At 38.8% G+C, this 15444-nt stretch overlaps 2 protein-coding genes across 2 annotated transcripts in view; one reads left to right on the forward strand and one right to left on the reverse strand.

The window, feature by feature from the left end:
- Positions 1 to 3415, forward strand: part of NOC3L (NOC3 like DNA replication regulator) — a 31090-nt gene extending 27675 nt beyond the window's left edge. Inside the window, exons 20-21 of the mRNA XM_036828000.1 lie at positions 2657 to 2741; positions 3067 to 3415. Coding sequence (XP_036683895.1) covers positions 2657 to 2741; positions 3067 to 3195 — 214 coding nt within the window. The 3' untranslated portion in view covers positions 3196 to 3415. The remainder of the gene's footprint in view (positions 1 to 2656; positions 2742 to 3066) is intronic.
- Positions 3416 to 7785: 4370 nt separating this feature from the next.
- Positions 7786 to 15444, reverse strand: part of PLCE1 (phospholipase C epsilon 1) — a 163378-nt gene continuing 155719 nt past the window's right edge. The window contains 4 exon segments of the mRNA XM_036828066.1: positions 7786 to 8957; positions 11883 to 12095; positions 12427 to 12645; positions 14102 to 14260. Coding sequence (XP_036683961.1) covers positions 11907 to 12095; positions 12427 to 12645; positions 14102 to 14260 — 567 coding nt within the window. The 3' untranslated portion in view covers positions 7786 to 8957; positions 11883 to 11906.

Below are 15444 nucleotides of genomic sequence, written 5' to 3' on the forward strand. Positions count from 1 at the left end.
CCCCATGTGCTCATTACTTAGGTTCAACATTTAATAAGATGATGCCATATTTGCTTTATGTGAAGGTCCATGAGTCCAGCCACAGAACCTTTTTTTTTTCCCCCTCCAAATGGTTCTGCTAGGACAAGAAAGGGAGACATGAGGAGGGAGAGAAAAGAAGTGCTTTGAACACTGCCACCCAGAATGGAGCAGTTTCTCTCCTTGGCCCTCATAGCCATCTCTGTTCAGTGCCCCCGACCTGTGAGGGTTTGGACTGGCACTTCCAGCATTCACCTTACACGCTTCCAAATGGGGAAAAGCGTCCTTCTAAAAGAAGTTTTTTTTTCCCACAACTTTTTGATCTGAAAAAAAATTCATACAGAGAAGTTGAAACAGTAGTAATTATCGTTTTTTCCCCCACAAAATCAACTAGGAAATACTTCAGTTATACAGAAAAGAAGAGAAAATGGTATGACACCCTTGTAATATTCCCATCACTCAGAATTAATATTTTGTTGCAGACTTTTCCCCTCCTTTGCAAGCCCACTGGTTTCTTTAAATCAGAGATCACAGACAAGTGACCTGTAGGCAAGATTTTCTGGCCTCTTCAGAGTTTGAACAAGAATCTAATTGGTTGGTATCTTTTAAATATTGGAAGAATTCGCCTAAAAATCATTTCCAGCTTCTCTTGAAATACTGAGAGGTTTGACGAAACAGGTCTATATTTTTACAAGGCAGTAGTCAGCTGTATCCCTCTCTAAATGAGACATAAATTGTAATTTCCTGTAAACCCTTTTCCTTCTGGGTAGGATAGCGATAACCTTTGCTCTTATTAAATAGTAAAATGGCCATTTACTTCTTTCATCCCTCATACTTCCCACCTGTACCCCAGCTTTGTTTTTCAAAAGGAAAAGGAGAAAATGATTCTTTGTCACTTCTTCACAATCCTTTTCTGGTATGTTTTTGTCAGAGATCCTCACCATTTGCCTCATTTATGCCAGAGGTTTCCTTTTCTGGAGGAAGATGAATGGATTTATCCCAAAGGCTTGAGAAGGGAGACTCTTGATGGGCTTCCCCTGGGGAGTGGAGCTTGGGATGTGAGCCTGATTGCATCCCTTGCCGATCTCCTTTGGAGAATGTGAACCAATCTCAAATCATTAAGGATTCATTTACAGGCATGGGTATAGACATTTATTCTGTCCTGATTGGCCTCTCCTTGCTTTCAATCCAGGCAAACAACTGAAGGGTTGAGCTGATTGAAATCCGTGGAAGATGACTCCATGCCTTACGCTCTCATGACTAACTTACACTTAGTTGCGTATCGTTCACATAACTGGTTGAGTTGGGATTTGATCATATTGAGCTTGAGGGCTTTTGCTCAGCCTTCCTTTTGTCCAGACCTATATTTCTAAATGTATACCAGACCTCTCTGAGGTGGATTTAGTTGGATAATGATGTCATAACATGGGGTTTAGGATTTATTTTATATAAGTGTGTTTTGTTGGTTTCCAAAGAAAACAAAAACAATAATTAGAAAAGATATATGCATTCTTATGTTCATTGCTGCATTATTTACAGTAGCCAAGATATGGAAGCAACCTAAATGCCCACCAATAGATGAATGGGTAAAGAAGATGAGGTATATATACACACAATGGAATATTACTCAGCCATGAAAAAAAGAATTAAAGCTTGCCATTTGCAACAACATGGATGGACCTAGAGAGAATTATGCTAAGTGAAATAAGTCAGAGAAAGACAAATACTATATGATTTCACTCTAAAAAACAAAACAAATGAACAAACAAAACAGAAACAGAGTCATAAATACAGAGAACAAACAGGTGGTGACAGAGGGGAGGGGATTAGGAGGAGGAGAGAAATAGGTGAGGGAGATTAAGAGGTACAAACTTGCAGTTGCAAAATAAATGTCACAGGTATGAAATGTACAGTGTGGGGAATATAGTCAATAATTATGTAATATCTTTGTATGATGACAAGTGGTAAGTAGACTTATTGTGGTGAACATTTTGAAATGTATAGAAATATCAAATCACTATGTTGTGTAACAGGAACTAACAGTTGTAGGTCAATTTTACTTCAAAAACAAACAAACTCATAGAAAAAGAGATCAGATTTGTGGCTACCAGAAGGCGGAATTGGATGAAGGCAGTCAAAAAGTACAAACCTCCAATTATAGGATAAATAAGTACTAGGGATGTAATGTACAACATGATAAATATAAGTAACACTATTGTATGTAACGTATGAAAGTTAAGTGAATAAATCTTGAGTTCTCATCAGGAGGAAAAATTTTTTTTCTATTTCAGTGATTTTGTATCTATATGAGATGATGGAAGTTCACTAAACTTATTGTAGTAATTCATTTCATGATGTATGCAAGTCAGATCATGCTGTACATTTTAAACTTACACAGTGCTGTATGTCAATTATATCTGAATAAAACTGGAAGAAAATAAAACTGGGACAAAGAAGATTTTAATGAGAAAAAGGAAACAAAAACGAAAGCAGGATTATGTTATATATAGGTTTAGAATAATGAGTACAATCTAATTGTTTTCTCTGGGTACAATCTAATTCTCTGGGTACAATCTAAATATTTTCAAGTTACACAGATATGGTGGTGTCTTTACTTTTCTTATATTTGTGATTATAGATCTGCTGCAGAACTTTTTGAGGCTTATAGCATGGCAGCAATGACATTCAATCCTCCTGTTGAATCTTCAAATTCCAAAAGGAAGGTATGTGATACTTTTCATTATTTTTTTTAAAGGATGAAATAACTAAATTAATATGTCTCTTAGTACCTGATTTCAACTTGCTTGTTTTGTGTTAGGAGTTGATGGTAGGATAGATTTCTGGGGTTGGAATTCTATAGAGTCAGTCAGGAGACTGTTTCATTCAATGTAGGATATGGCTGATATGTCCAAGACCTGACCCAGCACCTGTCGTTATGTTTCATGTGTTAGTTTGGTGTCAGCTGTTGCCATTTTTAACTTTGCTCAGGCTTGGCTTTTGCTTATGGCATAAGCAAACTTTTAACTCATACTTTTAATATTTTTTCAGGATAAAGTTTTACAAGGGGATTCATTTTTAAGTGAAGAGTTAAGTCAACTAATCAAAAGACATTGTAGTGAAGTTGCTACTCAGTTGCCTCTGGATTTCACCAAATATTTGGAAACATCACTACGGTAGTAGAAGAATGAAAAGTCAGGGGACTTTGTTGTATATTTGTGTGTTTGTGCAGATGCACATAAAGATATATTGTTAATTTAGGACCTTCTCTTGAGGAGGAAGAATTATCCTTTGTGTGGCACAGGGTTCTGCCCCAATTCTGAAAATATGCACAGGAAAATCAAGACCATGAGATTGCTTTCTACCATTCAGTTACTCTTTATAACCAAATACTTTTTATAACGAAATAAATGTTTTTTTTAATTGTACCACCATGATGGAAGTGAGAAACATTCTAAATTTGAGTATACATATTTTTATGAAAAGTTTTAAGAAAAGAAAAAATAGCTTCCAATTGGATACCAGGTTCTTTGGCTCTTACTGGACGATATGCTTCAAGAAGTAACCTAATTTGGCATTTGTGAAAAAGAGTGAGTGCTCATCATGGCTACTTTCAAAGAAAGTTTGAATGTGATTCTAGTCTCTTCGAAGTTCGTCGCATTTTCTGACATGCTCTGGAGGGTGATGGTGGAAAAAATCAAGTCTGAGACTTTCTTTACCATTCTGTTTTAAGGATAAAGGGTACCGAGCGAGGGGTTTTTTTTTTTTTTCTCCCTTTTTTTTTTTTTAACAGATGAAATGCCTATTCTTATGAATATAATTAAAAAGCAGTATTTTATGTGACAGCTATTGCCATATTCTAGGAATGGCTTATGAAATAAGTGTTTTAATGACCAGGTTGCAAATATCCTCTACTGTGAATAGCTGAATAAAACAGCTGCTTTTTTCTGCTTCTATTCTTGTGAGCATTTAAAAAAATGCACAGCAGTCCAACTAAATAGATCTATTTCTTCAAAGCTGTAGAAGCCAAATATTTTGGCCTAGGGTAGTGCTTAAAGTTCTTTTTTTTCTCATGAAGTAAATGAAAATAGAAAGTTCCTTTATCATGGCAGCAGAGTGGGGCATATCAGCTAAATAGCGCATGTTAATCTTTTAGCATATTATATGTGGTTTTAAAAAGTGTTTTTAAGATCAATTATTTTAGGCTTGATTATTTAATGGTGAGAAATGTATGGTTCATTATATAAATACTTGCTTTTAATGCACTTTTTTTTTTTTACAACAACTTTTTTTTTTTTTTTTAATATTTCAGCTTACTTTTTTTTTTTTTAACTTTGGGTTTACTTTATTTATTTATTTATTTATGGCTGTGTTGGATCTTCATTTCTGTGCAAGGGCTTTCTCTAGTTGTGGCAAGTGGGGGCCACTCTTCATCGCGGTGCGCGGGCCTCTCATTATCGCGGTCTCTCTTGTTGCAGAGCACAGGCTCCAATCGCGCAGGCTCAGTAATTGTGGCTCACGGGCCCAGTTGCTCCGCGGCATGTGGGATCTTCCCAGACCAGGGCTCGAACCCGTGTGCCCTGCATTGGCAAGCAGACTCTCAACCACTGCGCCACCAGGGAAGCCCTAATGCACTTTTTAGATATTAAAGTCCAGGAATGTTATGAATATTTGTTTAGATGACCAAGGGGTCTTTCCCCATTGGAGCACAAGTGACCAGTACATGTCACAAATCATTTATTTTCCAAACATATACAAATACATTTATATTTAACGTTGGCAGTAAAAACTATAGTTTAAATGAAAAATCAATTTTAAAATAAAAATTCATCAACTATTTCACACTTGCATTATGCTTTTAACCTTCTTGTTACACATATAGAGAATCACAATGGGACCATAAAATTATACATCTTGTATTTGAATATCCTATATGAATTTGAGGATGAAACATATTTGTGTACTAACTTCTGTAGCCTTGTACTGATGAGTTTCATTTTCAGAACTAAATATTATAGTCATTAATAATAACATACACACACACCCTGAGGCTATAATAAACTACAGCCTTAATATCTATTTTTTTAACTAGATAAATATTGAGCACCTACTATGTGCTTAGCACTGTGCTAGGCACTTAAAAGTGAAGTCGGGTAATAACAGGCATAAGATGTAGCCTCAGTCTTGCATGCCCTTGCATGTTGAGTCAGATCATTCACACATTTTTTTGAACGCAACATTACCCAATTCAGTGTCAGAGTGAGTTGTTTCGAAGTTCAGAGACCTGTATCATCTGAAATGGAAGGTTTCAGAGGCCTGCTGGATGGCAGACTTGAGCATAGTATGTTTTGGATCTAAGAGATGTGTACGAACAGCTTGGTAATCATGGGGATTAAGTATTTCCAAAACATTCAGGTATTCCTGTCAGAATCCTTAGCCATCATGCAAGGACTGCATTGAGGAAGCTGATAGGAAGAAATGGCAGAGAACATATAAATTGTTAACAATGTACTGTATCATGTTGACCCAAGTTTGGGCTTTGTGTAAGAGGCAGTCTCTTTTTCTAACAACTTTTTGGAGGGTCCAGGTATTCTCCTCTTCTTGCCTTGCTGCTGATTTAAGAGAAGCAACTAAAAGTGTTCGAGGCAGCCCGCTAGAGAGCTCTTTCCCTGTAGGCTGCCTCTCACTATGCCAAGTTCAAGATCAGACACCAGCCAGGAAAATCCTCCTTACTGGCATGGGAGCAGAGTTGGGGAGCTTCGTGTTTTAGTTAATTCAGTTTTACCAGGCCAGTACGCAACCTCTGATTACTTTTCAGAATTAAGCAAGGCCTGCGGGTGTCTGGCAGAAGAGGAGAGGTCTACAGAGATACTAGAAAGGGAGAGAACAGAGGAAGGGGAAGATGTGTTTTAAAAAAAAGTACATCCGGAGCCATAGGGGAGGCCCGCTTTCATTTAATGAGCCTCCAGTGTCTCCAGAGCCATCAAGATGGGAGACCTTTGTGTGAAAGTAAATTTGACTTTTGACTCACTTTTGTTGAGTCTAGACTCCATATTTCTCCCCAGCTGGAGAATTTATAAATAACTTTTACTTGGTAAGGATGACACGAAAAGAGGCATTCCTTTAAGAAGGCACTTTCTTCCCAAATAATGTTGTTACTTCCTGCAGATTTATCCTCAAACTTATTCTCAGCTCCTTCACACCCTTATATAATCTTTGCGAAACAATTACAGAGGAGGTGACTGAGAGGAAGTTAATCTGTTTTTTCCAGCATCACACATCTTATTCTTATTCTTATTATCTTTTCTTGCCAGCTATCATAATCTTAAAAGTGGCAACACCCAACAGAATTCATGCTCCTTTGTTTTTAGTGAAGCATTTTAAAATATTTTTTTTCAAAATCTTGTAATAAATACAGCTTGCATATTTGTTCGTTTATTGGATGAAGTAGAAAAGAACAGCTTATTGCTTTGCCAGGCAAAGGGGGCCACAGGGGGCTAATGCCCTCAAAACTGCGTGTCCTGACCTGGAGGGGTTAGTGAGGAGTTTTATAGTAATGGTTCAAGGAGGGCGCCATCAGCTCATGGACATTCTGATTGGTTGATGGTGAGGTAAGTGGGAGTCGGCATCATCAACCTTCTGGTTCCGACCGGTCTGGGGTCTGCGTGCTTGTGGGCACCATACCCTTCATTTCTCCCACTTGGTGGGGGTTTCAGCCAGCTTGTATATATTTAGATTCTTTTCCATATCGACTTTACTGATGAAAGTTCGCTATCCACATTTTTAATGGTATGGAAAGTATGAAGTAGTAATGGGTATAGTGTGGGTGACTATTTTAGATGCATTCTAAATAGGATAATTTCTTTCGTTTGCTATAGTAATATAACTGTATAATTCAGAGAAGCTCTAAATCAAAATTTCCTACTTTTGGCAAACACCAGGTTGTGCTGGTTAGCTGTAATAGTAGAGTAGTCCCCCCTAAAGTCCCCAAGACTCAAATACAGTAGAGTATGTCCTTTTACCTCAAAATGAACCACCAAGTTGGGCTGCAACATAGGCCGGAGGTTGGGTTCACTCACTTGCTAAAACCTAGTCTCCCTTTCAGTGTCGAGGTAAGTTTCAGATTTTGTGCTAAGGGCCATGGGGTGGAGTGCTGCAGGGCTTAGAGTCAAGGCCAAGTGATAAACCTAGTGAGACCAGTCTTGCTTTCCATCTCGCTACTCTGCACAGTTTTCATCTTGACTCTTGCCAGTTAGACCAGTAACCCAATTTTTATGACACAGTAAGCCCAACCAGAGGAAAAAATGCCTCTTAGTTTAGAGAAACTTGATTACGGTTTCTGGAATATTTTAAAAAATGAGGCAGCATTGTACGTTTGTTGTAGACTGATTATTTGATTTAAAAAGAAACCTGTAGCACTGTACAAACGACATCAAACTGGAATAGCCTGAATTCTGTTGACAAGCCAAGAGTAGTTCTTCTAGCATTAAAGCTTTGACTCAGTCAGAACTTCCAATAACATGAAAGCTGGGCCGTGTGTTTTTAACACTTCTGTTAGCGTATGCAAAGAACTTGGGGATTGTTTTATTCATTTTTTATGGTGAAAAACTTCTCAAAGCAAAGGTTAGGATTTTTAGTGTGTTTTATAATTTGAAGAAAAACGTCTTAAATTTTAATGTCAATAGAAGGATAAAATTTGGATTTTACTTAGAGGAACACCTTTCATTTTAAAAATCATAATTTGCTTCATGCCAAGAATAAGAAGAATCCTTTACACGTACATGATAGTTGTATACAGCAAGGTTTTTAAAATAATTTACATTAAATGGCAAGTTACATGAATTCTGGCCTATTTCAGATATTCAGAGCATACATTTTCTTTTTAGGAGATTTGTTTTCAAATAGTGAGCTAGAACCACTAACGCTTCTAATCTGCAAGCAATATCAAGAAAGCTATGTATAATAAATATATAGGTACAATGTCAGTACAAACCTAGTAAAATAAATAAACACCAACTCAATCTACTTTTGCTTTAAAAACATGGTTAAGTTTCTTGTTAAGATGTCACAACTCAGTAGATATTATACGTTATTCTAAATTCATTTTATGGAAACCAAAAGTCTGTGAATATATAAGCAATAAACGTAAAAAAAACCCAACATCATTCTGTAGCTAAAAAGAAATACTACAGAATTCACAATGGTACACAATATAGAAACTAAATTGAATTACTTTTTAATGAATCTTATAGGACATATTTACACTTGCAATGCCCAAAATCTTCCAATTCTCAGCCATAAAATGTATGACTAAACTAGCCTGCTTGTTTTCATATACCTCTGTGCATCTTGTTCCCAGTTTTCTAAGTCAGGTCAGCAAACTATGGCCCTTGGGCCAAATCCAGCCTGCCACCTGGTTTCGTGTGGCTCTTGAACTAAGAATAGTTTTTACATTTTTAAATGATTTAAAAAAATCAAAAGAGGAATATTTATTACATGGGAAAATTATATGAAATTACAATTTCGGTGTCTTTATATAGTTTTCTTGGATCAGAGCCACATTCATTCACGTACGTATTGTCTATGGCTGCTTTTGCACTACAGCTGAGTTGAGTCATTGCAGTGGAGACCGTATGGCCCATAAGGCCTAAAATATTTACTGTCTAGCCCTTTACAAAGTTTGTTGACCCTTATTGCAAGGTTAGCAATGGTTTTTCCAACTGTTGACACGTGTAAAATGGCATCTGCTGGGCTTCTTTGCTTCATCAGGAAACTGGTTGGTAGCTAGCGCTGTGCCATTTTGCTTGACCTCAGTGTGGACCTCATATCGCAAGTTCAGAAATCATCAATTTCCAGTTTAAGTCTAATGAAAATAAGGAAGTTATATCTGTTTCCATCATGTTCATTCTTGACTTTATAACTTCTTGCCCAATGATCTTCACCTGTAAAATTGAATACATAGGCTTGTTAGTCTCTTTAAAGTTAAGGAGCAGAAACGTTCATAGTGTAGCAAGGTTTAAGGTTGTTCAACCAACAGAAACCCAAGCTCTGGTGACTGGGTTTGGGGGAGACACTATTTCCTATAAACTCACAGTGGTAGAACATGATGTTCCTGGGAGGTGGAACATGAGGCTATTTCTGCCCTGGAACATCACATTCTTTAGAAAGATTTTTTTTTTTTAAACCATAATTAAACTGTTCAGCTTAAAAAAAAAAAAAGGTGGACTTCTGTCAACTACTTGGGTAAGTTAAATAATTATTTGTTTAGAAATTTTTAGATTATTATTAGGAGGTAACTTGAAACTTTAGAGGTGACTATTTCAGAACAAATAACATGAAATATATCACTCAGCCATAAAAATATTAAACTTGTTTTCTTACGAGCATATACATACAGAAAGGCCCTTCTTTTTTCACAAATGCTCTTTCTTCGAAGCACCATTTGTAAAATTAATAACATGGGATCTATATTCCCATAGATGCACCAATGGCTATTACTATTATTATATCAATGGCTATTTTTATTTTATTTATTTTTAAATTAAAAAATATTTATTTATTTATCTATTTATTTATTTGGCTGCACTGGGTCTTAGTTGCAGCACAGGGATCTTCATTGCCGTGTGCAGGATCTTCAGTTGCAGTATGTGGGATCTTTTAGTTGCAGCATTCATTTCTTAGTTGGGGCATGTGGGATCTAGTTCCCTGACCAGGTATCGAACCTGGGCCCCCTGCATTGGGAGTGCGGAGTCTTAGCCACTGGACCACCAGGGAGGTTCCTCAGTGGCTACTTTTAAAGAGAAGCTGGGCTTCCTTGGTGGCGCAGTGGTTGAGAATCTGCCTGCCAATGCAGGGGACACGGGTTTGAGCCCTGGTCTGGGAGGATCCCACATGCTGCAGAGCAACTGGGCCCGTGAGCCACAACTACTTAGCCTGCGCGTCTGGAGCCTGTGCTCCGCAACAAGAGAGGCTGCGATAGTGAGAGGCCCACGCACCGCCATGAAGAGTGGCCCCCACTTGCCGCAACTAGAGAAAGCCCTCGCGCAGAAACGAAGACCCAATGCAGCCAAAAATAAATAAATAAATAAAATAAAATAAAATAAAAAAATAGCTTTAAAAAAATAAAAAAATAAAGAGAAGCTTCCCCAAGTTTAGCAAAAGATGTGAGGTCAATTGACTGATTCTGAATATCTGCTTACTATAGGAAAATTGAGTCCAAAGGCAACTGTCTAAATCACCACCACCCTCCCTACTCTCCTAAAATATAAGCAACTAGTAATGCTCATTATAGCAAGCACATTATTTTAAAGTCAAATTTCTAGTGGAGTTGTATTCTTACGTACTTACTAATCTTCTGGCACACCGAGGGCTCTTTATGTGCAGAGTGTAATTTCACTCTGTCATTACGGAGGTTATAATAGGTGTGCATAACATTATCACACCCATGATTTATTTGATGCTAAGTTCTTGATATGGAAAACAATATTTGAAATTTTGATTCCTGTCTTTATTGTGTGCTCACACACCCACTACCACTGTGAGTCATTTTCCAAAAGTTGGAGAGGCTGAGCATGGTACTTAGTCCTAAAGCTCACTGGGCTTTCGGAGACACTGCCTGTCTTAGTGACACTGTGGCAGGAAAGGAAGTGAGTCTGAACTTTAAAAATGGGATACCGGAGGTACCGCAACAGAAAATGGGTGTTGAGCCTTCTCAGAGTCTGGAACAGCCCAGGGCTTCACTATTCTCTGCATATTCACTATTATCTGATGCTGTGTGATGTGGATTGCTGCCATAGCGCCGAGATTTCTTCCTGATGCGTCTTTGCGTACAGAACCTAAAAAGCCCTGACTCGGGATAATGGGATGTGCAGAAGTTCTGGAGGAGGCAGTTTCATGTATTTGGCCTCGTCTGTTTTGAAAGAGCTTTCTTTGTAAGTGTACACGGGGCACCAATTGTTTTAGGAGTTGCTCCTTAAACATTGGCTCAATGTATCAGCCTTCTTTTGGGCTGTTATAAGTCAAATTTGGCCCTGTCAAGAGATATTAATAAATTCTTTAATTATGAGCTTCTACAAATATCTGATTGTGATGAAGACAGATGAGGCAGCTCTGTAGTATAAGCAACAATGCCTTCACGGTGCAGTTGGTCTCTTGAGAATTTTAAATCTTAGAACTATGATGGAACAGGTGAAAAATGGGCGTTAATAATCCCTTGGGTTCATTAAAAAACTAAGTGAAAAGAAGAAATCTATGTTTGGTTTCCTCACATGCTTTTTCTTTTTTTAAATTCAGGTTCCATATAAATAGTCTGTTTTAAGATAGAATGAAATTTACTCTGTATGTGAATACCAAGCAGTAAGCTGGCAACCAAAGGCATGATTTACTGCAGGGTGTTAAGTCATTTTGCTTTCTTTTTAATCATTACATCCTGGATGCCAGATTTTAATTTTTTAATTGAGGCAGAAGAAGTTGAGGTTGTTGAGAGTAAGTCAGACCTAAATTAGAAGAACATCAAACTAGAAATCCAAAGGAATAAAAGCTGAATGGCCCATAGCCGCCCTTCAAGAATGTTCATATGAGTTACCAGTAATTAAGACAGTTCTGTGTCTGATGAAATAAGGCTGTTGTAGTTTGGGCAAGTTTGTTGTCCTCTTGGGGCCTTTAGTTATCTACAAAATAAGGAGATCTAAAATTATCAGTGCTGAAGTGATGTGTATCCTCAGAGCCCTCTTCCTGTAGGGTACCATTCCTACCTGCCTCAGGGACATCCTCCTCTTGGAAAAGACAAACAACAGTGTACAGACTGTGTCTTACAAAGTAGTGTAAGTTGACCCCCCGTTTCAGAACAGTGCAATGACTCAGAATACCTGGGTAAAACGTGCTACCCTTGCTCACTGTCGATAGTCTATCGTGTCACTGGAGGACATGCTGCCCACAGGTTTCTCCTCCTTGTTTTGGACATTTTCTGAGGCCAAGACCTGAGAAGATGACGTGAGTCCTCGGGGCTGTTTAGTCGACTTGGTGAGCTTCTTGAGTTCGCTTGCAAAAGAGATGCCTTTTCTTTTGTCTTCTCGGGATGCCTGTGGAAAACGAGAATCTTCCATTGGTATTAGGTTAAAGCCAGGGTCCCCAATCACATGACACTGTATGAGAAAAAGCCCTTTCTTGTTCCCTCTCTAGTAAGTAGAGCTTTGGAAAGCAGGGCTGAAGGACTCCCCTCTCAGGACTGCGTAAGCTCAGAGGGGAAGACATTTCTTTCCACACAGTGAAAACAGCCAAACAACATTCTTCCGACTAATTTCCTTGACTCGGGAACTTTCTCCTAGATTTCATTAGCTCCTGAATTTGATTACAGTGTAGTTATGAATATCAAATAATTTGTGAAAAGAGAAGAATAACCTTGCACTTTACCTGCACTTGTTCCTTTAGCTTAAGGATGAATTTTCCTGCACCTTTCCACCTGCTTTGAGCTTGAAAAACACACTCCTGATCCAAAAGGACACGCTGGGAGGACTTTGGGGTAGAAGACTTCCTGTTGGCAGTGTCTTTCACCACCTCTTCCAAAAGCACATAATCACCCGGGTTGGGGTTGCTCAAGATGCTATAGGAATATTTGGCTTTGCATAAGGTCTGAAAGACAAGTTATGATGAACTGAATAAAGACACACTATCTCCAACACCTGCTTCACTGTAGATGAGACTTTGAGGTGGGAAAATATCAGACTTTAAGAGATGGAGGGGGTCTTTCAGATCATGTCATCCCACTTCTCATTATACATTTTCGTAGTTGTAGCTAGCTTATAGGAACTTTCCCACATTGCCTCATTTAGCTTCACAACCGTCCATGATTTAGGTGTTACTATGCCCATTTTTCAGACAAGGAAGTTTAAGCATACAGAGGTCAGGCAGATTCCAGTGGATGCACAGCTAGTAAGTAACAGAAAAAGGACTTGAACTGGATTTTCTGCATCCGCCAAAGCTGGTAGAAATGGAAGGTCACGCAGACAGTGAGTGGCAGAATCTTGACCCTCGGGAGCCTCTCTGTCCCTCGAGGCTCCCTCTTCATCTCAGAGTCTTGGATGTTAGAACTTACCTGGTCTCACTTTTCATTTCGTACAAGATTATCTTTCATTTATGCATTTATTCACTCATCACATGTTTAGTGAGGGCTTACTATGTCCCAGATACTGTATATAGTTTGGGGAGTTCAAAATCTATTAAGGAGGCTAATATTAACCAACTATCATGCAATAAGAATAGCAAATAGCACTTAAGTAGTGTTTGCCATGTGCTAGGTGTTGTAATAGGTGAATGTGCTTTACATATATTTACTTAATCTTCACAATAACGCTATAAGGAAAGTGCTAATGTACTATCTCCATGTTACCTTAGCACATGGTGTTGTGCTGGAGTCCACTGGAATCAGATGTGGTGGGAGGATTTACAAGACAGAAACTGGCAAATGCTATAAAATCAGGGCCTTTTTTTTTTTTTTTTTTTTGAAGAGAGCCAGTTTACCAGCACACCAGCGTAACTAAGGCACAGATGGTTCAGTAACTTGCCCAAGCTCTCAGAGCTAGTAAGAAGTAGAGCTGGGATTTGCACCTGGAGCAATCTGATCTAGAGTCTGTTAACTGTTATGCTATCTTCTCAAGTGAGTGTTTAATAAACGCAAACCATAACAGGGCTTCAAAAGAAGGAAACAGAGTTCTCTGAAGCCATGCACACAGAGAAGCGTGACCAGAGGAGGGGAGAGGGTCAGGGGAGGCCTCCTGCATGTCCTCTGAAGGATCCCTGAGAGACGGCCATTAAGTATTGGCTTAGGCCTTTCTGGGATGATGACATTCCCGCTCTGCAGAGCCACCTTCTAGATCCATTATCGAGGCTTCAGAGAGAGCCTGACTCATAGTAGATACTGGGCAAGTATCGTTGAAGGAATCAGTTATTTCCCAGCCTTAAGAGGCACACTCTCCCTTGTCAGGTCCCCTTTGTTCTAGAACCTCATTCACAAAGGGAGCTGATATCTGATTTGTCCCAATAGTTCACACTGAGGGCAGGACTGAGGTGAGGAAGGGGAGGCCTTCACCTGCTGAATGACGTCCTGCGCGGTGCTGATGCGGGGCGCCTTGATGACCGTTCGCGGTTGCTCTGGAGAAACGTCATGCACTTGGACAAAGAAACTCTCCTCCTCTGAGCTCAAGATCATCTCCTTGTCATCTTGAACGATGCTCTTCTCTTCCAGGTTCTATGTTAAAAAAGAAGAAAAGTCTGAGTAGATGGTAAGATGATGTAGAATACGGAAAGAAAAACCTAGCAAAAATTTGACATGGATCTTGGTAACGTGGAAACAACTTCTTAGCTTTATAGTCCATACGCTAGTTACTATTTCATAAACTATTCTAAAAGGATATACATCTCTTCTTAGAGGAGGAAAGTACTGTAGGTTTCTGCTGATGTTGACACACTGATAAGGTCTGATCCAGAACAAGCCAGTAGATCTGCTCCTATTAGCTGTGGATTTTGAGTCCAAATCATCTAGAGATAAATTTGTTAAAAGACAATATGCCATTTTGCCAATTACTAAAAGCCAAATAAGAACACAATAAATACATTTAAGAGAAATCTACCCATTCCCCCACAGACCTTGAGCACTTAAGAAATGCTAGACATCTGAAACGTGAAACATGCAAAATCGGCATTCAGGCAGGCTGGATGAACAAAACCCACAGTGGAAAGGCTAAAACAATGAGTGGAAGTAAGTCACATCGAAATGAATGTCGACAAAATTCTCAATAATTATGAGAATTGGTCATCAGGTTAGACGGCTTTTGGTGGGTTGGCTTTCAGTGAATTTTACATATATAATTATATATTACATACACAGATATATCTATAGACATATGTATCTTTTAAAATATTTTCAAGCGGTAAAGAAATATATCAATAAAAAGGCAAACTTCCCATTTCTACCTTTTTTCTTTTCCTCTTCCACCTCTCCCATCTCATTCTCCACAAAAAACCCACTCTTATTAGGTTGCATATCCTTTTAACCATCTGCTATGGATATACAAATGTATTTTTGTGTATGTGAATAAATATATACAAAGAAACCCTGGAATTATGTGAATTTAGATATAATGTGATCGTCAAACGGCTCCTGTTCTCTGTTAGCCCCATTCTCAAGTGAGGTCGTGTAAAGTTGTCTTCTGCAAGGGGGAGGCAAGGAGAGGACGGGGAGGCAAGGAGAGGACGGGGAGGCGAGGAGAGTGTGGGGAGGCAAGGCAAGTGAGCAGTAGGCAACCGCATCTCAGGAAGTGAGGGTGTGGCAGGAAGGCCCTCCAGCCCCCAGCGTTCTAGCTTAATCTCAGATCAGGCCACAGAAATGGTGCTACCTAACCAGAAGACTCCAAGAATCACTGCCATTGTCCT

This window comes from Balaenoptera musculus, chromosome 16, assembly GCF_009873245.2.
Source record: "Balaenoptera musculus isolate JJ_BM4_2016_0621 chromosome 16, mBalMus1.pri.v3, whole genome shotgun sequence".
NCBI classification, from domain to species: domain Eukaryota; kingdom Metazoa; phylum Chordata; class Mammalia; order Artiodactyla; family Balaenopteridae; genus Balaenoptera; species Balaenoptera musculus.